This window comes from Mirounga leonina, unplaced genomic scaffold (genome assembly GCF_011800145.1).
Source record: "Mirounga leonina isolate KUSES-001 unplaced genomic scaffold, KU_Mleo_1.0 Mir_357, whole genome shotgun sequence".
Lineage (NCBI taxonomy): Eukaryota > Metazoa > Chordata > Mammalia > Carnivora > Phocidae > Mirounga > Mirounga leonina.
Genome location: NW_023270702.1, coordinates 16,709,140 through 16,736,481, shown reverse-complemented (window position 1 = coordinate 16,736,481; position 27,342 = coordinate 16,709,140). Strand labels below are relative to the sequence as shown.

At 37.9% G+C, this 27,342-nt stretch overlaps 1 protein-coding gene across 2 annotated transcripts in view; it reads left to right on the top strand.

Moving 5' to 3' along the window:
* SEC24D (SEC24 homolog D, COPII coat complex component) overlaps positions 1–27,342 on the top strand; it is a 99,370-nt gene that overhangs the window by 10,316 nt on the left and 61,712 nt on the right. For both annotated transcript variants that reach the window (XM_035030331.1, XM_035030332.1), the window contains exons 3-8: positions 936–1,065; positions 6,741–6,889; positions 8,546–8,821; positions 9,097–9,227; positions 14,610–14,721; positions 20,510–20,637. In XM_035030331.1, coding sequence (XP_034886222.1) covers positions 936–1,065; positions 6,741–6,889; positions 8,546–8,821; positions 9,097–9,227; positions 14,610–14,721; positions 20,510–20,637 — 926 coding nt within the window. The remainder of the gene's footprint in view (positions 1–935; positions 1,066–6,740; positions 6,890–8,545; positions 8,822–9,096; positions 9,228–14,609; positions 14,722–20,509; positions 20,638–27,342) is intronic.

Below are 27,342 nucleotides of genomic sequence, written 5' to 3'. Positions count from 1 at the left end.
CTTGGTTTTGGGTTTGTTTGTTTGTTTTTCTTTTTTTTCTTTTAAAAGACAAGTAATCTAGTCCAAGCCTTTCCTTTTGCAGCAAGGGGAAGGAAATTGAGGTACTTGAATATAACCTTCTTGCCTGCCCAGCACCATACATTTATCTGTTAGTAAATGGCCCGGTGGAGCCTTGAACTCCTCTGGCCCATGTTCAGTGATTTTTCTTCTGTACCACAATTTCTCTAGAAGAGAAAAATGTCTGCAAACAGTTCTAAAGAGAGACCTTTAAAGAATTTTTGAGAAGGAACTTTTTGTAAATGAAAACAGTTATTTCCAGGAGCATCTACTAATCACGTGATCCCACATTTTATATGAGTGAGTGTGATGACTTGAGGAGTCCCTTGATTGTTTATCACCCAACTATTTGGAATCCTGGAAGAATTATCAACTCTGAAGGCTTGCTTTGCATTTGTTGGAAAAACAGATGCTACTTTCCATTTGTTTTCCTCATGCTATAACTCAAAGGCATTTTCAGAGGTCTTTTTTTTTTCATAGTTACAGTTAGGATCTTTTTGATGCCTCATACTGTTTTTTTCCAGAGTTATTTTCTGATATCCAGAATGGCATTTTTCATTGTGTATTCTAACATTCTTCGTGATAGTATGTTCTAGCAAGGTGCTTCTACCAAATGCAAGTTTATTTCTTCTGTTTTGGTTTCTGTTTAGTATTGAAATGATCTTTCCTTTTCTGTTCTCCTATCATTATGATGGTCAGATAACTATGCCAGAGCCTGGCATTGATAGGTCTGTGATGGTTAAGGCAAGTTTGAAGGAGAACTTGTCTTAACCCATTTTTTCCCTTCCTCCTCCTAGTTTTCATTTTTAACCTAATGGCACGGCATCCTCTCTCTTTGCACATTCATACTCTTCTAAATTCATCCCCTTCTGTTGCAGGTATGATGAAGCCAGCAGGGCCTTTGGGGGCTCCTGCCCCTGGGGGGATGTTGCCTCAGGGCCCTTCACCTCCTGGACCCCATCAGTTTGGCCAGAATGGAGCTCATGCCCAAGGGCATCCTTCCCAAAGGTGAGCTAGGTAGATTCCAACCCGCATTTGTATATTCTACTACAATTGTCTCACAAGTGCCTTCTAAACTTGCATGTTTATTGATTGAAAGTTTGACCTCTTGATACTGCCCACTCCCTTGAAAGGACTTGCTAGACAGACCTAGGGAACAAAACATTTAGAAGAGTTGGGAGGAATAAAGACAATACTAGTACATATTAAAAAAATATGTAGGGCGCCTGGGTGGCTCAGATGGTTAAGCGTCTGCCTTCGGCTCAGGTCATGATCCCAGGGTCCCGGGATCGAGTCCCGCATCGGGCTCCCTGCTCTGCGGGGAGCCTGCTTCTCCCTCTGCCTCTCTCTCTCTCTCTGTCTCTCATGAATAAATAGATAAAATCTTAAAAAAAAAAAAATGTAAAAAATTACTTGTGTCAATACCACACATTTTAATTTTAGATTATATTCATCTTGTTTTAGAGTTCTGTATTAATCTCTGATTCCATCTGATGTCTATGCCCTGTATGCCCCAATAAATTTTCAATCATCTGTCCTCTTGAATCCTTTGTAGAACTGAGCTCAGTGCCAGTAGGTGCTTAATAAATATTTTAAAAATTAAATCAGATTGTGGCCAATGGTAAAAACTGGATTTGATGTGGAAGGTACACAGATGCCAATGAGGGATTTTTGAAAGGTAGGTCAATAGGAAAAACAGCACAGGAAATAAATCCTCTGTGTTTATAATAAATTAAGGAAGGGAGAAGTTGGAGAAAGGCCTGAAGAAGCCAGGGTATGAGATATATAAGATGTGTAGAGCTCTGTACCCCACTGGGGACTATTCCCTGGAAAGGGAGCCAACATCACACCTTCCCTGATGGAAGTCCCATAATTGATTGTCCAGTGAGCTGCTGCTATTGAGAATCCCAGTGCCAAAGCTGTTTGTGGTGTTTACTTTGGAGTTTCTCCAAGGAGTACCTGGAGGCTTCATTTCCTAGGTTCCTTTTCCAGGCTTTTAGGCTGTAGGGTTGGGTGAGGGGAGGAGTAACCCCTCAGTGTGAATCTGGACCTGCTGCTGCTGAAGCCATTCAGGTATCCTTTCAAGGGGCCTGTGAATAGTCCCTGTTAGCGGGAAAACTCTCTGGTCTTTTAAATATCATCAAGTTAGTGCTCTTACAGGACATTTGTGAAGTTGACACTTCCTGGCTCTTGTTTGTCAGGATAAATAACATTTACCATTGACGTGGTTGCTGTGAGATACAGAGTGAAGGAAACAAGATGAGTGAGTCTAAGTAATCTGGTTTACATGTGGTTGTGGTTTGAACAAGGAGCACAAAGTCAAAGGGCATGACTCGGGACCTGACCCTACGACCCCTACCTAGTCTCATTCACATGGTGCTGGGGCAAGGATTAGAGTAGAAAGACTGAGAACCAAGATGCCTCTTCTGGCTCAAAAATTCGTCATGTGATGAAATTCCTGGGGCCTCTAGGCCTCCTCATTTTGCTCACTTGTAAAATGAGGAAATAGAACTCTCAGTCCAGAGCATAGGGGAGAAGATCTGGAAAAGTTTATTGTTACGAACTGCCAAGCATTTTAGATTTTTTTTTTTAAAGAAGAAATGCAAGAATTAAACAGCTGGTTTGAACTTAAGAAAGCTTTTGGTCACTGGTGTTAGCCTAGTTTGTGTTGATCTTTTTGCTTCTTTCCATTTGTTTCCTTTGAATTAGGTTCCTTAGAAATAAGTAAACTGTGGACTTTACCATCAGATAGACCTTGGCTGTGAGGTTGTGAGCTCAGCACGAAGTCTGGCACCGTGAAGAGTGTAGACTGTAGAGTCAGGATGGGTTTACTACTCTTGGCTCAGGCAGCTATTACTTCACTTCTGTGTTCCTTAGTTCCCTCATCACAATTTTAACCGTAATGATGTGATTGTAAGGATTTTGATGGTTAATGCATGCCAAGAATCTTGCATAATGCATAATGCCCATGAAAGACTCAATATGTGTTAGCAGTTGTCAGTACCATTTTCAGGGCATGTAGAAGGTCTACTCTCTAGCCTGTCCTTCCTACTGGTTCAGTCTAGCGACTCATATAATAGCTCAACCTAGAAATCTGCTTTTATTCTGATTCCCAGGAAAACCCTGACAGATTTTGCCCCATCTCCCCCATTATTCACTTGCTTCAACTTGAACTGTGAATTAAAGGTTGGAAATGGATTTAAAAATGACAACATCAGGGAAAAGTCTAGTATTCATGCTCAGTGTCCACGTTTACCACGCTACTTTGCCCTCATGGCAAAGGGCACAGTGATTGTGTAGGTGAATCACACAATCTGATGACAAGGGGTTGTCAGAGAGCATAGGTGGCTCATGACATTTCTTTGATGATGATAGCACTTCATCGGTGCTGTTTATACTTAGAGAACCCATCAAAAAATCTCTTAATTTTTATAATATCTAAACTGTCGAATGAAAACAAGATATAATTAAGAGTCATTATGTTGATTAAAATTTAAAAATTTATCATTTTTATTTTTAAATATTGCTCCTTCACAGGCAATGTTTTATAAAATTTAAAAATTATACCTAGTCATTTGTCTTTTTGATCTTGGCTGAGGCAGAATAAATGTCTTAAACTTGTAAATAGTACTAAAGTTATCTACAAGGTGTTATTGCTGGGTGGGATTAATCTAGTAAATAAAATCTATAACTGTAAGTTATATAAATTATCTATTTTGATCAAGAAATTATGGATTGGAGGGGAAGAGGGTGGGAAGAGGAGATTCATCTTCCCAAATTGAAGCTGATGGGGTGAAATCTGACTAAGAACTTGGTTGCAAAGAAAAAGAGTGAGCAAGATAAATAAGAGAAATAGTGTTTTCTCTTTAATTTCTTTCTTTCTTTTTTTTTGGTGGAAAGCAGTGATAATGGGCAGAGGTTTTATTTTCTCTACTTCATGGACTGAGTATTTAAAATCCAGATTTTACTTCAGTCCAATCTTGACAAATTTGGTACCATATCTCCACATTCTAGCAATTTTCAGCATATAGCTCACTACTTGAGCAATTTGTTAAAAACTTAAAAATAAGAAATATTTGAGGTTGAGCAGGCCACAGACAACTGAGTCAACTCTCCAGAGGTTTAGGACTAAACTGAAGCTAAATTTTCATGTTTTATTAATCCCCTGGTAGTAATTCTTTATTGACTGTTGTTTATTATGGTGGATCTGCCCTTTTCTGACATTTAATGAAACAGTATATTAAAATATAGAATTGAATATTTTCTCTGCCCAGAAACATGTTAAGTGAAGGAATCAACATGAGAAATATTTAAATCATATGATTCTTAATTTTAACCATTATATTTATAGCACAGAAAGGATTCTATTCTATCTGCTCATTTTCTCATTTGGAAGCTGAGAGCTATGGAGATTAAGTGCTTGCCCGTAGTCACACACCAGGGTCTCCAGTTGAGACCCAGATTCATACCTAAACTCTGATACCTACATGCTGTGGAACCTTGGATTAACTAATTTAGTAAAGTAATGAAATTGAAAAATATTAAATCACTTTGCATGTTTAAAATGTTCTGTTAATCTCTTTTATCTAGATGAAAGTTTTTGTTACCCCTTTACTACTACTTTATTCTTAAATTAATAAAATTGCTTTTAAAATTCAAATCTGTTTAAGATTTGCAACATTTAACTTGGTTAGGAAAAAAAAATTTAATTGTAAATTTCTAAAGCGTATCTCCCAGGACATATATTAAGCAATGAAGGATAAGTAGGCATTTATGGGTCAAAAAGTAATGGCCTAATGGTTGTGTATTCGCTCATTCTGTATTTTAAATAATTAACCTTTTGTTAGGTTTAAAAAAAAATATTGGAGGCTGCTTGTGTCATAACTTCCATTTGAAACATACTTCATCCTATTTGTAGTATGTAATCAATTATTCATACAATTTTATATTTTACAAGTATTAACATTTGTGAAATATCTGTAAACATGTTTGAGAGATTTTTTTTCTTAAACAATTGAATAATCTCTCCTCCCCCCAATTTAACTGCTGGTTCCAGTTTCTGCTTATTAGATCCAAACCCAGTAACAATACTCATGCTGCACCCACTAATATATTTTTATAGAGCATGTACATTCTGCCTGTGTGCGATTATTGCATGTATCTATCTCTTGTGACTTTTTAAAAAAGGCAGAGTATCATTTCTTGAAAAAAGAGATGATGTTTTTATGAAACAATGAATTTACAAAACATATCATTGACAATTCTTGAAATCATTTCTAAGTGACCAACAATATTTTAAATGTGTCAGTTAAGACTAAAGTTATATTTTGTCTTGCCTTTCTTATTCCTAGTGTCATTAATAAATGAGAGATATAAACAAAACTTCTATTGTGAAAAGTTAACTTTTATATTTTCTCTATTCAGTTTTGTTCCAAAAATTATTTAAATCAAAGGATGTTTAGTGTAACTGTTGGTCTTGTTTCAGTTTTTGACAGGAGAGGAAATCAACAGCTTTGCTAAGCAGTGGGTTAAAATGTTATTCGCTCTAAATTTATAACCCTTTATAACCAAGTATCTGCTATAGGATAGCTTATACTTTTACATAGAAAAAGCATTTGATCATTCATCCATTTAACTCAAAGTGTGGGATATCATCATTCTGAAATATGCTTAAATACCATACAGCATAATGGTTTGAAGGTTAATTTTAAGTTTTGTTTACAGTAATCATTCAATTTAAGTTACATGGAGAAAAAATGACAAGAGAAGATTAGTGTGATGTTTTGGAAAGTGTACTTGCTTAAGACCTGGGGAAGAGGCTAGTCCTGGTTTTGTCACATATAAGTTGTGGGACTTCAAGCAAGCCACTGGCCTCTCTCAGGCTCTGCTCCTAGCCTCTCAGGTGGAGTGAAAGATGGAAGGCAGGAGCATGCGCCACCAGGGACATAGTTTCCAGTTTATGGAGAAATTGAATTTAGAGTTTACCATTTTGGAAAATTTCATTTTTGTTAGTAAGAAGTCACAATGTAACTTGAAGGGAAAGCTTTAACTTCATTCTGCAGATTAATTACAATAGGAACACTGTTTCTATTCTATTCTACGGTGGCCACTGTTTCATTCAAAATAAGAAAAAAAAATATACAGTAAGTTCAAGCTAAATTAAAGGTGTAAAGCATGATGAAATTTTTAGATGACAAAGAATGAACAATTTCAAAACTTTTTACTGAGTTGTTCACTTTCAAGTACTGTTTTGCAGGGCACTGAAATTATAGTGCAGGTGATGTTTTATTTTAAAAGCTGGGTAGGAAAAAGAATGATCATAAAGATACAATGACAAAGCATTTTATTTTTCTTGGTTCTGTTCTATTAATCATTAACCCTGGTATATATAAGGCTGTGGTGGACTCAGCTTCCCAACTTGATTTCCAAAGCTGGTTCTGTGTTTACATTAGGAATTTTTTGCTAAGTATCTTGACATGTTGAGCTTGTGAGCATAGTAATGAGATGATGCTACATGATTCATTTTGAACTCTCATTAATATTAAAGACTTAGGATAAAATATCAGTTATTTCCCTGGTGCCCACTAGATGGGCTTACTTAATTTAACAAGTTATTAACGTTTGTTGTATATCATTTGCATATGAAACTATGATATTGTTTAACATCTCTTTTTCTCTCTTAGATTTACAGGTCCTCCACCTGTCAATAGTGCAGCATCCTCCTACGCACCATACTCACCAACTACACAATCATCTTATCCAAGTCCTGCGTCCACTTCATCCGTCACCCAACTGGGCAATCAGCTCAATGCTATGCACATTAACAGCTATGGTAACAGTTTCATTATTAGTGTTCACTGACCACCTATTTCATGAGTATTTTTATTGAAGGTGGTTTTTTCCATTTTTAAAATAGACATAACTCAAAAAAAAAAAAGGAGGCATAACTCTGGCACATATTGAAGTGTTTTTTAGACATTTTAATATAAATCATCTGTATTATGTATGGCTGTAATTAATTTTTTTCCTGATTATGCTGCCATTTATTTCAAAATAATTGAAAGACCCTCAGCATACCTAACATTCAATATTAGAACTATAAAAAAACAGGGCGCCTGGGTGGCTCAGTTGGTTAAGCGACTGCCTTCGGCTCAGGTCATGATCCTGGAGTCCCTGGATCGAGTCCTGCATCGGGCTCCCTGCTTGGCAGGGAGTCTGCTTCTCCCTCTGACCCTCCCCCCTCTCATGTGCTCTCTCTTATTCTCCCTCTCTCAAATAAATAAATAAAATCTTTAAAAAAAAGAACTATAAAAAAACAAAAAAATGCTGACTTCACAAATCAGCATTAGAACAGTGAAATTATTTTGAGAAATGTGAGGATAGTTTTAACTTTCTGCTGTTTATAATGGGGACCTAAAATAAAAAATATAGTACTCATTGTTTCACAGTGTGCTTTGATTCTGTATTTACATCATGAAAAGAATGGAAGCTCAGATGTTTGAGGCAGAAGAGAGAATAATAGGAGAGAAAACAGTTACAGTACTGAGATTTGTATCAATAGAAATGCTGTATGTTCTAAGGGCCAAAGGACTCTTCACTGTAATAGCAGTGAAGTCAGCCATTTAGCTTGAGGAGGAATGTTTCCATTACTTTAAGTAGTTTTTTGGAAGTATCTGTAAAAAAAAAAAAACAAACCCTCTGACTATTTCCTGTCTTTTACTGATTTCAAGATGGGTAAGTCTCCAATGAAGCAAATTTCACATAATCAGAGATAGAAACAGTAGTCTGGTTTTACAACTATTTCCCATATGATTAGAAAGCATGTTAGTGGCCTGTCTCCTTGTTATTTCTACCTAGTTCTGAGATCTATTTGATCAAGTCAAGCACAGGCCACAAAATAATTTATTGAAAGTGTAGGTTACCTGAATAATGCTTGTTACATAACATTTTCCTCTATATGGTTTTCTAGATTTTGTATCAGATACAATTTCTTTAACTAGTGACATGTATCATGTAAAGTTAATGCAACCTGAGTTAAAATTTATCCTATTAATTTTCTTTCTTTTTTTTTTTAAAGATTTTTATTTATTTATTGAGCGAAAGAGAATGATAGCATGAGAAGGGGGAGAGTCAGAGGGAGAAGCAGACTCTCTGCTGAGTGGGAGCCCCATGCAGGACTCGATCTCAGGATTCCAGGATCATGACCTGAGCCAAAGGCAGTCGCTTAACCATCTGAGCCACCCAGGCGCCCTATCCTATTAATTTTCTCACCAAATTTATAAATATTGCTTTTACCCTTTAAAAATTCTCCAGTTTTGTAAAATGCCCCACATAGCATTTGTATAACTTTCTGAATGAAGGTTCATCTTGTGGTGCAAAAAAAAAAATGTAAGGAAGCCTTCTTTTTTATATCAGGAAAAGAAGTGTCCCTGTGTGTACTTTGTTGAGAAATGCAATGTTTAGTGGTCTGGTCTTCTTTCTCTCACAGGTTCGGGCATGGCTCCCCCTGGCCAGGGGCCTCCAGGCCCTCCATCAGCGCCTTCGTTCCAGGGTCTTCCTCGACCTCCGCAGCCATCCATTATGCAGCCTGGATCTCAGGTTCTCCCACCACCACCCACTGCACTAAACGGCCATGGTGCCTCGCCCTTGCCTCCATCAACACATAGGCAGGACGGGCTCCCTGGGCCTGCTCCTCTGAATGCCCAGTACCAGCCCCCGCCTCTTCCAGGACAGACGCTGGGCACTGGATATTCGCCACAGCAGGGTAAGGCAGGCAGGGCTCAGGGGAAGGTCTTGGGTTACCTAGGAAATCAGCTTTGTTCTATGTTACTAGGCATCTATCACTTACTCTTAAGGAAAGCTAGTTTTAGAATAGTGTGGCAAGTGCAAAGAAAAAAGGAATCATAGATATTCACACTTAACTCTCTGCCTTATATAATAAGATGAAAAAAATGCAGTATACTTGACTGAATATTGTCAGTGAGCCCTACATTTAGGACTTTGGGTTCTAATCATTTCTTTTTAAAATTTTTTTCCAAGCTGCCAACTATGGTCCCCAGATGGCAGGTGGGCAGCTCTCCTACCCAGGAGGCTTCCCTGGAGGTCCTGCACAGATGGCTGGTCCACCACAACTCCAGAAGAGGCTGGATCCTGACTCGATCCCCAGCCCAGTAAGTGTTCTCTCACTCCCATCGTCTCCCTCACAAAGGACCATTCTTCATTCACTATCTCAGAAACTCTTCAGTTTGTTAGCATTTATCCTGTCCTTCATTGTTGAAGCACAATACCCATCACATAGAGCCTTCCTTCTTTCTGTGTATGGGGGTAGGGAGGTTAGGTTATGGCATATTAGGGGTCTCCATGACAGAAAGCCTATGTAGATTTTCTTGGTATCACGTAAACTTGGCAGTACTATTGATGTTTATATTAGCCTATATTAGCAGTATTTATTGATTGTTTGAAGTAAGTAGTAGTCAGAGGATATAAACATGCTAGTTTAGGTAAATAAAGGATGCTTTTCAATAAGGGTAAGATACCCACTGAAAGTGAAAGCACAGAGTATTTTACATTTTGCCCATTAACAAAATTGTTTCATGTAAAATTAGAGCTATAACTTAATTCTTCTTCATTCAAGTGATTTTCTTTGGAAAAATGCTCTTTAGTAACGGTATCAGTCAGCTCTTACTCGGTTATTCTGCATAACACACAATTCCCAATTTGCTTACAACCATGAAGATTTATCTATCACTTAGATTACATGTAGGCTGTAGCAGATGCAGTTTGGCTTTAGGTGCTGCTCTATGTGCCCTTATCATTCCAGAAGCCAGTGTGAAAGGGCATCCTGTATTTGGGAATGTTGTTATCATGAGAAAGGGAGAAAAGAGAACTGGCCAAAAGGTGCAATAGCTCTTAAAGTTTTCACTCAGATGTGGTACATGTCACAACTACTCACATGCCCTCAGCCAAAGCAAGTCATGACAGAGCCCTGGGTCAATCAGGCAGGGATATATACTTCTGCTTCAGAAGAAGCTGCAAGTCCATAGCAATGAGCAGAGAGAGGTAGTCCTTTTGGAATAATAATGAAATTGATACAGTTAACATAAGTCTTTGAAGTGGTTCTACTACCATGAGTAGAAAAAGTTAGAGATAGCCCAAAGAGCTACTGTATTAGCTAACTTTTGCTGTGTAACAAACCACCCCCAAACTTAGTAATTTATAGCCACTGTTTATTAATCCCCATGAGTCAGTGGGTCTTCTGGGCAGTTCTGCTAATCTGGGCCAGGCTCAATGGATTTGGTTTGGGCTTGCTTGTACATCTGGGGTCAGCTGGAGGTTTGGCTGGAGCCTGAACGGTCTAGGATGATATATTAATTCTCTGTGGCTGCTGTGCTAAATTACCACAAGCTGGGTGACTTAAGATAGTAGGAGTTTATTCTGCAATGTTTCGGGAGGCCAGAAGTCTGAAATCAATGTGTTGGCAGGGCTGTGCTCCCTTGAAAGGCTCTATAGGAGAATCCATTCCTTGTCTTCTCCATTTTTGTGGGGCTAGTCCAACATTCTTAAGGTAGTTGCTTATTTCAGAGATGGTTTATAAAGGATAAAGGATATAAATTAATTCTGCAAAACTTCTTTATATATTCGAGAATACTTATCATCCTGATTTCCCACCTCACTTGTGTTATTTGCTTTTCCTTCACTGTTCCCACCTACCATGGGTACAGGTTGATCTGAGGCTGAGAAGGTAGAAAGACCAAAGTAGAGGATCAGATGCACCGTGAACAAAAGAATAATAAATTCTTCCCTCGGGCTCTGACTCCTCTTGGGACCAGCGTGGCCTGATTGGAGGAGAGAGGCACTCCTTGGCTTATGGCTACATGACTCTACTCTCTGCCTGGGTCATCACATCGCCTCTTCCTCTTCTCTGTGTCTTCTCCTCTGGGCATCCATCTCAAAACTCCTTCTGCCTCTCTATTATGATGTTGCACATGATTCCATTCAGGGCCCACCCAGATAATCCAGGCTGAGTGCCTTCTTTCAAGACTTTTAATTTAATCAGTTCTCTTACTGTGTAAGGTAATAGTCACAGATTGCAAGGATTAGAACATGGATATATCTTTGGTGTGGAGGGCGGGGGGGGTGGGTACCACCAAGCCACTATAGATGGTGTCATTCATGTGTCTGGTATTTGGTACCTGCCTGTTAGCTGGGACTGATTGGGCCGTGTCACCAAGCAGGCTAGCCTGGGTTTGTTCACTTGGCTGTGGTAGATATCTAAGAGGGAAAGTAGGAATCTGCAAGGCCTCTTGAGCTGTGGCTTGGAACTAGAACATTGCCACTTCTGTGACATTCTCTCAGTCAGATCAAGTCACAAGATCTCCCCAAAGTCCAGGAGTAGAAAGATAAGCCTCTGTCTCTTGATGGGAGGAACTGCAAAGTCCTTGAAAAAGGCACAGAGAGGGTAGAGGATTTTGGTTATTTTTGTGATCTACCCAGTTATTCTATATTTATTTGAATATAGATTTGAAGGTTTCTCATCAAGTATCCTATAACATGTTAGAAATTAAGTTTTAGTAACTCTTAGTGCCTTTATTGATAGTTATATTACCAGCCATTACTTTTATGGCTTAATATTATTTCATTATTCTAGTTAAAGGAATATAATATTTTTACATTGAATTCATCATTTTCACTTCTTGTTTTCTTTGCTTCTCTATAACATCTGCAGACCCTCTGGATCATTCTACTTCATTCTCTGAAGTTTTTAGCTCCAGGTTCACCATTAATCTCTCCAGTACTATTTTTGTCACAATTATTAGAAATTTTACTATTCACTTTTAGAAATTTTCATTTCCCTGGCCTTTTAGTTTTGTTTTTTTTTTAAGATTTTATTTATTTGAGAGAGAGCACAAGCAGAGTGAGTGGCAGGCAGAGGGAGAAGCAGCCTTCCCACTGAGCAGGGAGCCCCATGTGGGACTCGATCCCAGGACCCTGGGATCATGACCTGAGCTGAAGGCAGACACTTAACTGAGTGAGCCACCCAGGCGCCCCTCCCTGGCCTTTTAGTTCTTTTTTTTTTTTAAGATTTTATTTATTTTTGATAGAGAGAGAGCACAAGCAGGGGAAGCAGTAGGCAGAAGGAGAGGGAGAAGCAGACTCCCCGCTGAGCAGGGAGCCTGATGCGGGGCTCGATCCCAGGACCCTGGGATCATGACCTGAGCCAAAGGCAGACACTTAGCTGTCTGAGCCTCCCAGGCACCCCTGACCTTTTAGTTCTTGATCTTCTTTGCTCTCAATGTTCTTTTCATCCATTCCACCTCAGTTATCCATAGTCTTACCATAGATCGTGTCATTACCAATTATAGGACACTTCAGAATCTCAGATGAAAGCATCTCATTTTCCAGCCACAGCCTCCTATCTTTTTAGCTCATTCCTTTTAGGACTTAAACTTGAATAATGATTCACCCACCAGGACTTATAACTTAACACTTTTATCTCTTACATTGCCTTCATCTTCTCACTTCTCTTACGCAGCTTAGATTATTTGATCCATGATAATAAATCTGTCCCTTACATCCTCTACTCTCAATTCCTTTGCCCCCTCCCTCCACTGAATTCACCTAGAAAAATCCCATTTGTTGTTAAACCAACTCTCCACCTGCTCCATGCCTGTACCCCAGATGCCACCTGTGACTTGATTTTATTTTATGATTCCATAATACTCTGTTCATAGCAGACAAGTGTAAAAGTAACTCTAGTGGCAGATCTTCTGAAGGAAAAAGAAATCTATATGTTTTGAGGTAGCTTTGGCATTATCAAGAGTCACTGTCATCACATCAAAATCCTGTATGTACCAAGTCATAGTCAAAATCTCTATTGAAATTTCTGTGTATTGTTAAATCTCCAAGCCTGTTTTTGAGAACATTTGTTTGAGGTAAATTTTAAAAACTTAAAACCTATAATATATTTTTAAAAATTACTAGAAGTGTTTTAATATTTCTTACTCCCTTTATAGTATTCCAGCCAAGATGTGAATTAAGTTTAGAAATGTAATTACCACATACAACATTGTTTCTTTGGAGGCTCTGCTTTGTAAGTTGCAAACAACTAATTTAAAAATAAATTTTTAGTAAATATAGTCTATTTGAAGACTAGAAACTTGTTCAATATGTAGATTATTATGGCTTTTAATGTGGTTTCATATTTGACACTTCATTGGTTGAAATGATTAAATGTTGATTATATAAAAAGTTCTCCAATTTTGAAGGAACCAGATTAACCTTAGGGTAAAAATATAGGATATAATAGTAGTGTTTCGATTTTTCTGTTTGCTTCTTGTCTCTGTCCATGGTAGCTTTTGGTTTCATCTGCATCTTACAGTAGTTATATTTGGAACATATTCTGTATCTTTAATAAGAATTCAAATCCTATGAAATTAGAAAAACAGAAATGTGTGGATTTAAAGGCAGGTTAAATCTCTCTCTGATATGCCATAAAAGCAATGATACCAGTGCCCGCTAGGCCTGGATTGGATGAGATTGGAAGGCAAAATGGAGAAGGTAACATTTCAGAGTTTGGGGGAAGATAATTTTCATATTAATAATTTCTTCAGGAATGTAAAAAAGTACATATCCTCCAAAGCTATGTGGTGTATTCTGGACACTTGCTCATTTCTCTCTCTCTTGTTTTTTTTTTCTCTTTTTACTTTCTTCTTCTTTTTTTTTTTTTTTTTTACCCCCTTGTCTCTTGTCTCTCTTATTTGATGACAAAAGAAGTGAGAGCAGGGAAAAGATAAAGAGGAAGAGGAAGATAATAGGATGCCTTCTTGTTTTCTTCTTAACTCCATACTACTAGATTTTGCTTATTTTTTTCATCCCTAGACAACTACAACAGAAAGATACATTTTTATCTTTATATTATTCACTAATAAATATTTTAGTAGAGAAATATAAAGTATTTCCAAATTAGATGACAAAACTTAGGGACTTTTTCCCTTCTGATTTCTATACAATAGGCAACTTCCACGTGGGAACACTGTATTGTTTATTTTTTTACTGTCTCATGGAGCAGGGGTGAGGTGGAAAAACTTGTAAGGCAAATTGAAGCTCAAGAGAGATTTAAAGAGAAAAGTTAAGGTGTTTTAGGTTATACTGTAAATCATTTCTTCTGAATTTAATGATTTTTAGCTTTGTACATTTTCCGTTAAGTATAAAAGGTATTTTCTTTAAAAGCTATTTTCAATTTCTTTTTCTACTAGAATCTTTTTTTTTTTTTATTTAATGCTTATCTATGGTCCTAATAAACAAACTGAATAAAAATGAAGTTCTCTGAAGGGTCAGAGCTCAGAGTATTACAGAACAGAATTTAGCAACTGCTGCTCTAAAATTGTGAAAGTTTTAAAAGTAGGCCCTCAGTGAGAATTTGGCCTGAAATGAACTAAAAGGATTTAGAAAATGCCTATTTGTGTGTGTGTGAATAATGAAAGGGAGGGAGAGAGAGGGATGTTTGGAAGAGTCTTAACTTACTTTAACTTGTTCTTGATATCTTATATCAGATTCAGGTGATCGAGAATGACAGAGCCACCAGAGGAGGACAAGTTTATGCCACCAATACCAGAGGCCAGGTCCCTCCCCTGGTCACTACAGATTGTGTGATACAAGACCAAGGTATTTCTTGTCAATAATATTTTTCATTGAAGTTTTAAAAGTTTTCACCACTTTTTAAAAACAAATACACTGACACCCTTCAGTAATGCTATCATTGACAGAGAACCTCTTGATAGGTGATAATGGGGACTAATTTGCCATCGATCACTCAAGCACTGTGAATGTATTATCAACTGAATTCTATTTTCTGCTTGTAGAAGTCTAAGAGAGTGGTGAGATAGAGTTCAATATACTAGTTTAAGAAAATTATTTTAGTTTATAGGGTTAAATTAGTACATGTCCTACTTTGATTTAATTTATTTACTACATCAGGAACCTGGCCAAGATAGCATGAGTAGAGCAGTAGGGGATTGAACACTTGAGAAATCAGCATACTTGGTTCTAGCCCCAATAATATATATATATTTTTTTTCAGCAGCGTCTTTAATGTGTGGGTTCTGTTTTTCCAATTTTGAACTGGGATGAGGAAAGGCTGAGCTCTATTTCTACTAGCTATCCTATGTGTACTGCCATTTTAATATACTGTCCTTGCGCAGGTTTGCTCTTTCCAGGAATATATAATTATTCTATTCCTTATGGCAAGTTAAATCACAGCCTGATGAAATCATTATTATTTATTTCCTGAACTTTTTTATCATCCTACACTGAAACTCTGTACCCGTTAAACAATAACTCCCTATTCCTCCACTCCCCAAAGCCTCTGTATCCTGTATTCTATTTTCTGTCTCTTGTCTATTCTAGGTACCTTGTGTAAGTGGAATCATACAATATTTGTCTTTTTGTGTCTGGCTTATTTCACTTGGCATAATATTTTCAAGGTTCATCCATGGTATAGAATGTATCAGGATTTCATTCTTTTTTAAGGCTGAATTATACACACACACACACACACACACACACACACACATACATTGTGTTTATGCATTCATCTGTTGAAGGACATTTTGCTATTAGTAGCCTTAGCAGCCAGGTGGTTGCTGTGAACATTGGTGTACGTGTATTTGTTTGAGTCCCTGCTTTCAGTTCTTTTGGGTATATCCCTAGAAGTGGGATTACTGGATCAGAGGGCAGATGTAAGGAAAGAGTACAAGGAAGGCTCAGGAAGAGAAGGAAGGACCAGTGAGGTGGCAAGGCCCAGATCATCATCATTTCTCCTGCAGTCCAGCCCTTGGAAGGGAGAGAGAGCTGCCTGCCATGGAGCCCCCCTCAAATTGGCCCAGTCACACCCATTGGCTGTGAAGCCCCTTTGTCTGGCCTGGCTAATCAGCTGATACTTACTAATGAATGTTTTAGGATGTAGCCCAAATCTCAGACATGTGCAGAAATTCACAGAACATAAGTAGAACATGGAGGCCAAAGGAACCTTGGCCTTCATTTGCTCAGCTCTCCCGCTTTACAGATGTGAGGGCCCTGAGGCCCAAGGAGCTTACATGACTTGCCCAAAACTACAAGTAGTTAGGAGTGGCTCCAATAAAGAAAAATACCTACTTAAAAAAATACTGTTTTCTTTGCCTACAAAAATTATATATATTGTTTCTTTGGCTATAGGATCTAATTTAAGACCCAACTCGTCCCTTGATTTTGTACTTCTTCCTATCCTCCAAGACCCTGTTCAAGCACCACATACTTTGTGTAGTCGCCTCTGACCAGCGTGGCTAACTCGTTACCTCCCTGGGCTACTTCTCTTTTATTTTATTTTATTCTTATGTTAATTGGGCTACTTCTTAATGAACTTGCTCCTCTGTGGTACTTACCATGCCATTTTACAGTTACCTGTTTTTATTATCACTCTCTCCTACCAGACTTTGAAGCCAGAGGCTTCACTTGTCTCTGTCCCTAAGCCTCTAGCAGGAGCTTAGCTTCATAAATGTTTGTCAAATGACTAATTTATTGAATGTTTTCCAGTCAGATTATCCCATAATGCTCTTTATTAAGCATCGCCCAGAGTTTTGAATCTTGATTACTGAGATTGTTAAATTATCTACTGTAGCCATATCTTTCATGCCCCACTTTTGCATACCTATTTATAAAAACAAATTCTCAGTGCCTTTTTTTTTTTTTTTAAGATTGTATTTATTTGAGAGAGAGAGAGTGAGCACGAGTGGGGGGAGGGAGAGGGACAGGCGATTCCACACTGAGCGTGGAGCCCAACTTGGGGCTTGATCTCAGGACCTGAGCTGAAATCAAGAGTCAGACGCTTAAGCAATTGAGCCACCAGGTGCCCCAAATGAATTCTCAATGGCTTTTTAAAAATTCTATCTTTGTGTGCATTATCTTCCTGAAACTAAAGTTTGTTTAGTCACTTTTATGAACTCATTCATATGCATATTTCACTGTCAAGAACTAAAAACCCTTTAAAGAATAAATACTCAATTTCAATATATTGTTAGTAATTTTGGCTGGTAAAAATTGCGTACAATGAAAAATTAAAATACTCTTTAAAATATTCAAAAATTCTTATTTCACAGTCTGTGTAAAATTCTTATTTCATAGTCTTGTGTGATGTAATGAGGAAGATCTTGTCTAAGTTTTTTTGTCTAAGTTATGTGAAATGTTTAACAATAATAGGGGGTCCAAGCATATTTACATTTATTACTTAATATTTCTTTTTCTTTTATTTCTGCTGTCAAAACTCTTGTTTTACCCTATGTTAGTATTTACCTGGACTCTAACAGTAATGACCAGTCTACCTGTGTCTAATGTTTTCCTGCTCCCAGAAGCTGTCTGGGTAGTTTAGTTTTTTCAAGTATTTATGTGATTATATTGCCCTTGCTTAAAAAAAAAAAAAAAAAAAGTCCCATCATTGCCCATGGGCAAAAGGATTGATCTTAACTACCCATCCTTCATAACCTGGACCAAATTTACCTGGGATATAGTAAAGAATTATGATAGGTTCTAATACCACTTCTATCATTTACTAATTCCTTAACCTTTGGCAAGTCACTTAACCTCCTGATATCTCAATTTTCTTCTCTGTAAAATGGGATCCTAAGGGTATCAATCTCATAAGGCAGTTGTGAGACTAAAATGAAAACACATGTAATGGTCTTAGAATGATACCTAATACACTGGCAATTACTGTCATAATTATGAATCCAGTTTTGGGCTTTGCTACAGAGGCTGTGAGAGACTGTGGCAGAAACGTGGTACCAACAACTGGATTCAGCCTGCAGTCATGTTAATTTGTCATGCACAATATTTTGTTTTGTTTCTACTTGGAGTAGTTGCCATTATGTAGAATTGGAATATCTTATGTAAAAATCCAGATTTCTAGCTGGTCCTAAAAAGTAAAATCTGGCAATAATATGTTAAAGCTGAACAGAAGAAACCCAGCTTTCTTAGGTCCAACTTCCCACTCATTCCGGCCCACCGGTGCAACAGAATCCCACCAGAGATAGGCTCCCAGCCAGGCTGCACTTCCCGCCCTGTAAACTCAGCACTGTACTTCCCCTCGTCCTTTCACTTTTCTACTCTCCTTAGTAACTGTTTCACATTCCTTCCTGAAACCTGCAATACCTCCTCTCCCAACCTTTTTTTTTTTTTAAAGATTTTATTTATTTATTTGACAGAGAGAGACAGCGAGAGCAGGAACACAAGCAGGGGGAGTGGGAGAGGGAGAAGCAGGCTCCCCGCAGAGCAGGGAGCCCGATCCGGGGCTTGATCCCAGGACCCCGGGATCATGACCTGAGCCGAAGGCAGACACTTAACCGACTGAGCCACCCAGGCGCCCTCCCAACCTTTCTTTTAGCTGCTCATATGTCCTCCTTTCTGAGAAAATTGAGCAGTCAGAAGAGAGCTTCCTCGGATTGTTGCCATCATATCAGCCCTGCCCTAATGTGCACCTGTGCTCTGCCTTTCTGCTTTTGGCCATAAATGAATGCTCTGTGCTCCAGTCGGAAGCTAGCCCCTCCTGTGCACTAGTGTAGTATGTTGCTACAGTAAGTCTCCCCTCTTTCTCGTGTGTCATCAGTATCTCTTTTTACACTCTCCTATCTTAAACAGTAAAAATGTTTTTTTGACCTATTTTCCTCACCAGCTACCCTTCTTTTCTTTGCTCCCCTATGCAACAAAACTTGAAAGGATTATTGCCAATTCCTGTCCTTACTCACTGTAGGCAGGCTTCCCACCCCAGGCCCTATTCTGCCAAAACTCTGTCTTCGGGTCTCTAGCAACCTCCATATTGTTAAATCCAGCGTGTTTTTTTTTTTTTTTTTTTTTTTAAAGCTTTTATCTAAAGTCCAATTAGTTAACAATACACTGTTATATTAGTTTCAGGTATACAATGTAGTGATTCAACACTTCCATACAATACCCGGTGCTCATCACAACAAGTGTGCTCCTTAATCCCCAACACCTATTTCACCCATCCTCCCCGCTACCTCCCCTCTGGTAACCATCAGTTTGTTCTCTGTAGTTAAAAGTCTGTTTCTTGGTTTGCCTCTCTCTCTTTTTTTCCCCTTTGCTCATTTGTTTTGTTTCTTAAATCCCACATTTGACTGAAATCATATGGTGTTTGTCTTTGACTGATTAACTTATTTTGCTTAGCATAATGCTCTCTCGCTCCATCCATGTCATTGCAAATGGCACGTAAATCCATTGGTCTTGCTGATCCAGCAGTACCACCTGGCACAGATGATCATGCTTTTCCTTGATGTACTTTCTTCACCTCCAGGACACCAGATGCTCCTTGTTTTTATCCTTCTTAGTCCTTTAACTGGTTTCTCCTTTTCCCCTGACTTCTTTATGTTAGAGGACCAGGGCTTAGTTCTTGGTCATCCTCTCTGGCTACAATTATTTCATTGGTGGTTTCAAGGTAGTTCATAGCTTTAGTTTGTTCTTTATAGAAAACTCCCAAATGTGTAACTTCAACCCAGTGCCCAGACTCACATATCTAGTTGTTTACTCAGTTTCACTGTTGGATTGCTTAATAGAGTTCCCAAAGTGGACATGTCCAAAGCCAGATTCCTGATCTCTGCCCACATTCCCATTAACACACCCTTCCCTTCCTGCAGCTTTTCTCTTGTCAATTGGTGGCAACCTCATGCTTCTGGTCCCTGAGGCCAAAAACTTTGGAGCTATTCTCAGTCTTCTCTTCCTTTCCCACCTCCCATCTTCACACCTCGTATATCGCTCCCATCAACAATCCATGTACTTCCAAAATATGTCCAGAATATGGCCACTTGTCAATAACTCTACTCAGGCTGGTTCCTGCCACCACCGTTTCTCCTCTGGTTCCTGCATAACCTTTGTTACTTCTCTGAAGTCCTCACCAGCTGCTGTGCCCAGTATGTGCTCCATTCCAGCCACACAGGCCTCCTGTGACTCCTCCACCAGGCCAGACATGCCCTGCCCCTAGGCACCTGCCTGAGTCAATGCCTTGCTTCCCGGGAGTCTGCTCAAATGTTACCTTTTGAATAAGGCCTACTCTGTAACGGTTTAAAGGTGCAGTCTGCCTCCCACTACCCCTTTACCAGATAGGCTTTTTCATAGCATTTACATCTTCTAATGACCCATGTAATTTACTCATTTATTGGGTTTAATAGTTATTGTCTGTATCTTCTGTCAGAACATAAGCTCTACAAGAAAGCAATTAGGACAGTGTCTTAGTAAACGTTCAGTAAATACAAATATAAACATAGATTGTAGCATTGCATAATACTACTCTTTTAGAAATCATGAAGTTATACAAATAAGGCAATGTGTTACCTAGAATTATAAATATTTGAATATTATAGGGCAGATTTTTTTTTCTCAGCAAATTTTAAGTGTGTTCCTTTGAACATTTCAGGCAATGCTAGTCCTCGATACATTCGTTGCACAACATATTGTTTCCCATGCACGTCAGATATGGCCAAGCAAGCTCAGATTCCATTAGCTGCTGTCATCAAACCCTTTGCCACAATTCCTTCAAATGAGGTAAGAATGATAAAAACAGCAATTCAAGGGGTGCCTGGCTGGTTCAGTTGGTGGAACATGTGACTTGATCTCGGGGTTGTGAGTTCGAGCCCCACATTGGGTGTAGAGATTACTTAAAATCTTAAAAAAAAGTAGCAACTCAATAATTTAGCAATCCCCAAATTATTCTTTCATCATTATTTTCTTATACATTATTCTGTATTATAAACAGAAAGCTGGAGAATATTTATATAATGCAGAAACATACAATCATTCAATTCACTAGGAAGACCAAGATCTGACAAGCTATGTTTTTTGACAACCTGTATAGCAAACACTGAAGGACAGGGTCACTTTTGGGTCTGCTGTAACAATGTGCATATTCAGGATATATAGAATGTCATGTAGTGGCAAATACGAAGACTTCTCATGTGACCTTTATGCCTACTTATTGGCCCCAACATCTAGGTGAAGGAAGCTAACAGAGCCTAAGGTCCGTGGTCTTACTATAGCTGCTTTAATAGTCATGGGGCCAAGGTGCTCATGAACTCTTAAAGTCAGTATGATTCATTTGGAAAAAAGATAAGAAGTGGTATTTATTTAAAATTTCTGATATTGGGATGGTATTAGTGGATGTTGGGATTGAGACATCCCCCTCAACAAGGCTGCCATTCCTTCTTTTCATGCCCTGAATAGTGGATACACACATACAGTGACACAAGGTACTATAGAGCTAGTCAAATAGGTGAGGAAAAGCTTTAATTCTGGCTGGAGCTTTGACCATAATCCCATTGCAGTAGTCTAGTAAGCTATACTGAACCCTGGATTCCTTTTGCTCTACCCAGATTCTCTTCCCAATTTAAACCTCAGCTTGGCTGTAATGACTCTTTGAGGTTGGCTGATCTAACGAACACCTAACAGCACCCGAGCAAAAGGCAGAGCGTCTGCACAAGAGAACATATTTGTCCCATTTCGTGGCTGGCCATGCCAGCTGATATGGGCGGTAGAGTGGCCTGGGGAAGCGGACGAAGGCTTTGCTTTACATCACCTCAGTGAAGGAGGAAACAGAAGAGAGACAGTGTGCATGTGGACAGTGGCTTTCATACCCTTTGAGATGTCCACTCATTCTCCTTATAGTGTGGCAGAATGCTGCCTTCTCTTTGCGGGCAGAGTGAACTGGGGTAGAGTGGGGCATAGAAGAGGCTGTTCCTAGAAGCCAGTCTTACATGCAGTATGGTCTCATAGTTGTAAGTCAAGAAGGACATTCAGTATTTACTTATTTTAAGTATGGTCTCTTATATGATGGTCCCAGAAATTTAATATTAATGTCCATAAAATCCCCTTTAGAATCACTATGCTTAATAAGGATAAGGGAGACCAATGTGTAAGGACAGAGAGACCCATGCTGAATATAATGTGTATGTGTGTTTTAAATAATAGCTAGAAGTAACTTTTCGCTATTTTTCAACACTTTATTATGAAAATTTTCAAGCATACAGAAAATTTAAAAGAATTTTATGGTGAACACCTAGATTCTACCATTAACATTTAACTATTCTTGTTTTTATCACCTCTTGATTTATCTGTCCATCAATCCATCCTTTTTTTATGCATTTCAAAGTAAATTGCGGACATTAATTAGTACACTGCCCACTAAATACTCCAGCATGCATATCATTAATGAGAGTTCAAAATTTTCCTACAAATTATTTTTCCTTTTGAGGCAAAATTGATTTACAATAAAATGCATGTATCTTAAGTAACCACTCACTGAATTTTGACAAATGGATACACCTGAGCAACCCTAACCTCTCTCAAGATGAAAAACATTACTGTCATCCTTAGAAGTATTTCATCCTCTTTCTGTCAACCTCCCACCCCTTCTAACAACCTTCTTTCCCTGGCAACCATTGTTCTGATTTTTTTTTTTCCACCATAGATTTGTTTTGCTTATTGTAGGTCCTCATATAAATAGACTTCCAGAGTATGCACTCTTCTGTGTAAGGTTTCTGTCATCAGCATAATGTTTTAGAGTGCCATCAACATGCCATTGCATGTATTAGTAGTTTGCTCCTTTTTTATTGCTGAATGGTATTTGATTGTATGGACATACTAGTTTGTTTATCTAGTCTTTTACTGATGGATATCTGGGCTCTTTCCAGTTTTTGGTTCTTGTGAATAAAGCTTCCATAAATAGTCTTGTACAAGTCTTTCTGTGGACATATATTCATTTCTCTTGGATTAATATCTGTGAGTAGTTTGCTGGCTCACGAAGTACATGTTTCTTTTTAATTTTGTAAGAAACTGCCAGACTGTTTTCTTAAGTGGTTGTACCACTTTATAGTCCTTCTAACATTGTATTAGAGTGCCATTGCTCATTATCTTCTCTGTTTGGTGTCTTTTTTTTTTTTTTAATTTTATTTATTTATTTGAGAGAGCGTGCATGAGCAGTGGGAAGTGCAGAGGGAGAAGCTGAGCAGGCAGCCTGGGACTCCTGAGACTCTGGGATCATGACCTGAGCCAAAGGCAGATGCTTAACCAACTGAGCCATCCAGGCACCCCTAATTTTAGACGTTCTGATGGCTCTGGAGTAGTATTCATGAGCTGTGTTTTTATTTCAATTTTTATACTTTGAACAAAATTTAAACAAGTATCAGTGAATAATATCACACTCACATACATACCACCCATCATTAACAAATGATAACATATTGTCATATTTGCTTAAAAAATTTTTTATGAGAATTAAAAAATTTCATAGCTACATATGATATTTCCTTTATCAGGCCATTCCTTCCCCACCCCCACCCCCCCTTTTAGGGGCAGACACTGTAATGAATTTGGTATGCATCCTCCCTATATGCGACTTTATATATTGACTTCATGCTCATGAATCCATAGTAATATGTAGTAATGTTCTGCTTTTTAATGACTCAATTAATTTTAAACAAGTAAAATATAAACTTAGATGCAAGGGGTATAGAATGAAAAAAAGACCTGTCCTACCCTTCTACCCTCCCCCTTACAATCTTTTTTTTTTTTAAAGATTTATTTATTTATTTGTTAGCGCGAGAGAGCACAAGCAGGGGGAGCGGCAGGCAGAGGGACAAGCAGACTCCTTTGCCTAGCAAGGAGCCCAATGTGGGACTCGATCCCAGGACCCTGGGATCATGACCTGAGCTGAAGGCACACGCTTAACCGACCGAGCTACCCAGGCGTCCCCTGCTTACAGACAATCTTTACCTATTCTTTGTGGTTCCTTCTAGAAATGAAAAATGCATATACCAGCATATAAGTATACATCCTTTAAAAAAAATAAATATATAAATGATAGAATAGCATACACACTATTCTGCACCTTTCTTTTTCCAGTTAACATGTCTGGCACTCCTGCCATGTCACTACCTACAGAGCTGCCTTATTCTTTCCAACAGCTGTGTGGCATGATATATGAGTAAGACAAGCACTATTGTTACTGTATGTATCAATTTTAAGATATGTGAGATTCCAGAGATGTGAAAATTTAAAATACGAATCCTAAAATTGAGGGAAATATAGTAAGATGAGTGTGCCTGAGAGAATGTTATAGCAAACCCTTGACACATGTCCGAGGAGGGTGGGATTGCTGCAGATGTGCACTCTTACGGCACCCATTCCTATACTATCTGAATCATTTTACAGTAACCTGTTGCTTTCATAATCAGAAGGTAACACTTCTACCTTGAAAGAAAGCCAGGCAACAACTTTACTCTGTATCAATACGGGGATACATGGGATTTCTGCCTCCAGGCAGTGTTAGCTTGAGTGCACCTTGTTCACAGCAATGATGAATTTGCGTAGTTTTCAGTTGCACACTAGCAGAAACCTCTCCTCCCTGCCCCTCCCCAGGAGACAACTGCCCGGGGCCAACCACCCCTGGAACAGAACAAAACTCAGCAGTTCTTCATATCCAAAATCAGAATCTGTAACCACCTTCTTGTTTATCACCATTTAGTATTAACAACGAAATTACTCAGTAACGTGTTCCTGAAAATGAAACTTAGTATTGAGAAAACCTTTCAAATGTTAGTTCAAGCCAACCCCCCGCCCCCGGCATGCATATACACATTTCATACACAGATTAAATGTGTATGCTTTCTATTTAACAAAGTTGTTTGATCTAACCAAATACTAACTCCCTACCAGCATGAAGTTTTTTTTTTTTCCTTTGGTGAAAACTTATGCTGCATTTTAGTCTTTGTGCTTCCCAGAGTACTAAATGGATGAGTTTAGAGTGATGGCTTATTTTTGGAATCTGACTTAGGGAGAAGCTCTACTTGAGAAAATAACATTCTCTATTCTTTTCATGTTGCTAGAGACTCTGCACACTGACCAGGTAAATTTTGACAGTGCTATTTTTTTTTTCTATTGCAGCTCTCTCTATAGAAGAAGCTCTTCCTTTTTCCTTAGAACTTCAAGAACAGAATTACCTGAATATAATATACTTATATATTTTATTCTTTCTCTATGTATATATATGTTTTCATTTGTCTCATATATATATGTATACATATATATATATATGTAGAGAGAGAGAGGTATAATTGACAAATGAAATTGTATGATATTTAATGAATATATTATATTTAGGAAGGATTACTGTCTCTTACATAGCAGTGTCTCCTGAGTTGAATGAAAACATTCTCTGTTTAAAGAAGAACATTTACTTTTATTTGTTGAAATAGGCTTACAAGTAAAAAATAAGAAATATGAAAGGGATGCTAAAACATCAGGAAGAAGTTCCAAAAGTTCATGCTTTCAAAAAACTTGTCTTTCTCTTTGGGGATTAACTAGGCCTAAAGGAGGTGAGCCACTGGAGAACCATCACTGTTACGCTGTGCTGATGAGCTGGATGAGGCAGGATTTGGGTCTCCTTGACGGACTCTTGTCTTGTGGCTTCCATACACCTCTCTGGTGTATTTGTTTCTACCCCTATGTTTTTTTCCTGGTTTATAATGTTGGGGTTCACCAAGGCATGGACTTGGGATCTTCTCTCTTTAGGCTCCCTTTCCTTCCAAAGACTAAATATCATCTGTAACACCTGCTGCTGTTACTGATAAGAATAATAGTAGTCAGACTTAGGGAGTACTTAATGAGCACAGTTATGAGGGTTTTTTAAATGTATGTTCATTTATTTAATCTTCACATCAATCTGTTATCCCACTTTAGATATAAGGAAACTGAGGCACAGACTTAGGTAACTCATTAAGGCCAATGGCTGCTAAGTAACAGAGCTAGGATTCTAGCCCAGGCAGTGTGACAGGCAAGTCCTTAACTCCAAATCACTGTACTGTTACTCTCTCCCTCAGTCATCCCTACGTATCTACATACCCAAATGCCTTCCTGAAATCTCTCTTTGGGTACCTCATAGAAACCTCAGACTTACTATGTTCAGTAGTAAATTTCTGATCTCTACACCCTAAACCAGGTCATTGTTCCAAATATCCGTAAGTGGTGCTATCATATATTTAATTGCTCGAGCCAGAAATCAAAAATAAACAATTATAGTTAATAATAGAAAATGAAAGATTTCACATGCTGATTTTTGATATTTATAACCTATAATCAAGAAAATAAATTTTAAAGAATCTTTCTTAAAGGTAAATGGGTTTTATGAATATTGTTATTCTCCATATGAATAGCATTTGAATTTATTTTCTTCTACAATAAATGATTTGCTTATTTTTAGGTATAGTAAAATTTTAAGATTTTATTCCTTATCTGACTAATATTGCCATCATTGCTGCAATTTAAAAAGGTATCCCTAAAGATATCTTGATTTGGCATCTATCAAAAAGATTTAAAAAAGGATTTAATACAGTTGTTTTTTTTTAGTTGGTTCTGTTTGACAGAACCTTTTAAAGCATGCCATTGTGTTAGCAACGGCCTATGAAAATAAACCTAATCCAAGCAGTTATGATTAGAGAATGTTCCCTGTGAGCCTTTGCTTTGGAGATGTATGCTATTTCCAAGGGCATATTTATGTCATCGTTGTTTAAGATTTGATGTTCCTTACTATAAATTTTAATATTTTGTATGTGTTTCAAGTGAAACCCATTGCCACATTCAATGAAGTTAACTATGAGGTATTTATTCAGGCAAAGTAATTGGTTATCTTGTAAGCTCTTCTGTTTAGTAACTTGTGATTTTATTTTTGATGCTGTATTTTAAGAATGAAGGTAGACAGAGTATAGATTTCCAGTGCAAAAGGATTAAAGATTATACTTAAGTTTTTATTTTCTTCAAAATAGGAAATCTTTACATTTTGGACAAGTGCATACATCTAATTATACTTGACATTAAGTTATTTCACCTATAAACCAGATGGCAGAAGCTTTCACTGCCTCTGTGACTAGATTCAGAAATATCTGTTTATATTTTTTTAGATTATAAATAGATATAATAGGCAAAGTAATTTCCTTTCTTATTGAATTAATGTAGTGCAGATAAACTTTTATCCAAGCCTTTAAATTTCACTTGATTTATAATCCCCTAATTACTCTGTGCTAGGAACTGAGGTGAACTTTAGGAGTATGGGGGAAAAAATAAGATCAGTTACTCATGTCCATGACTTGCAGAAAATTTGCCAGTACCCAGCTAATTTTTTGGGCAGTATGGAAAAAAACTCTGATGGGTTTGTTCTGTGGAGATTAGGTTCAGGGAAGTTTTATCTTACTTATGACTTAT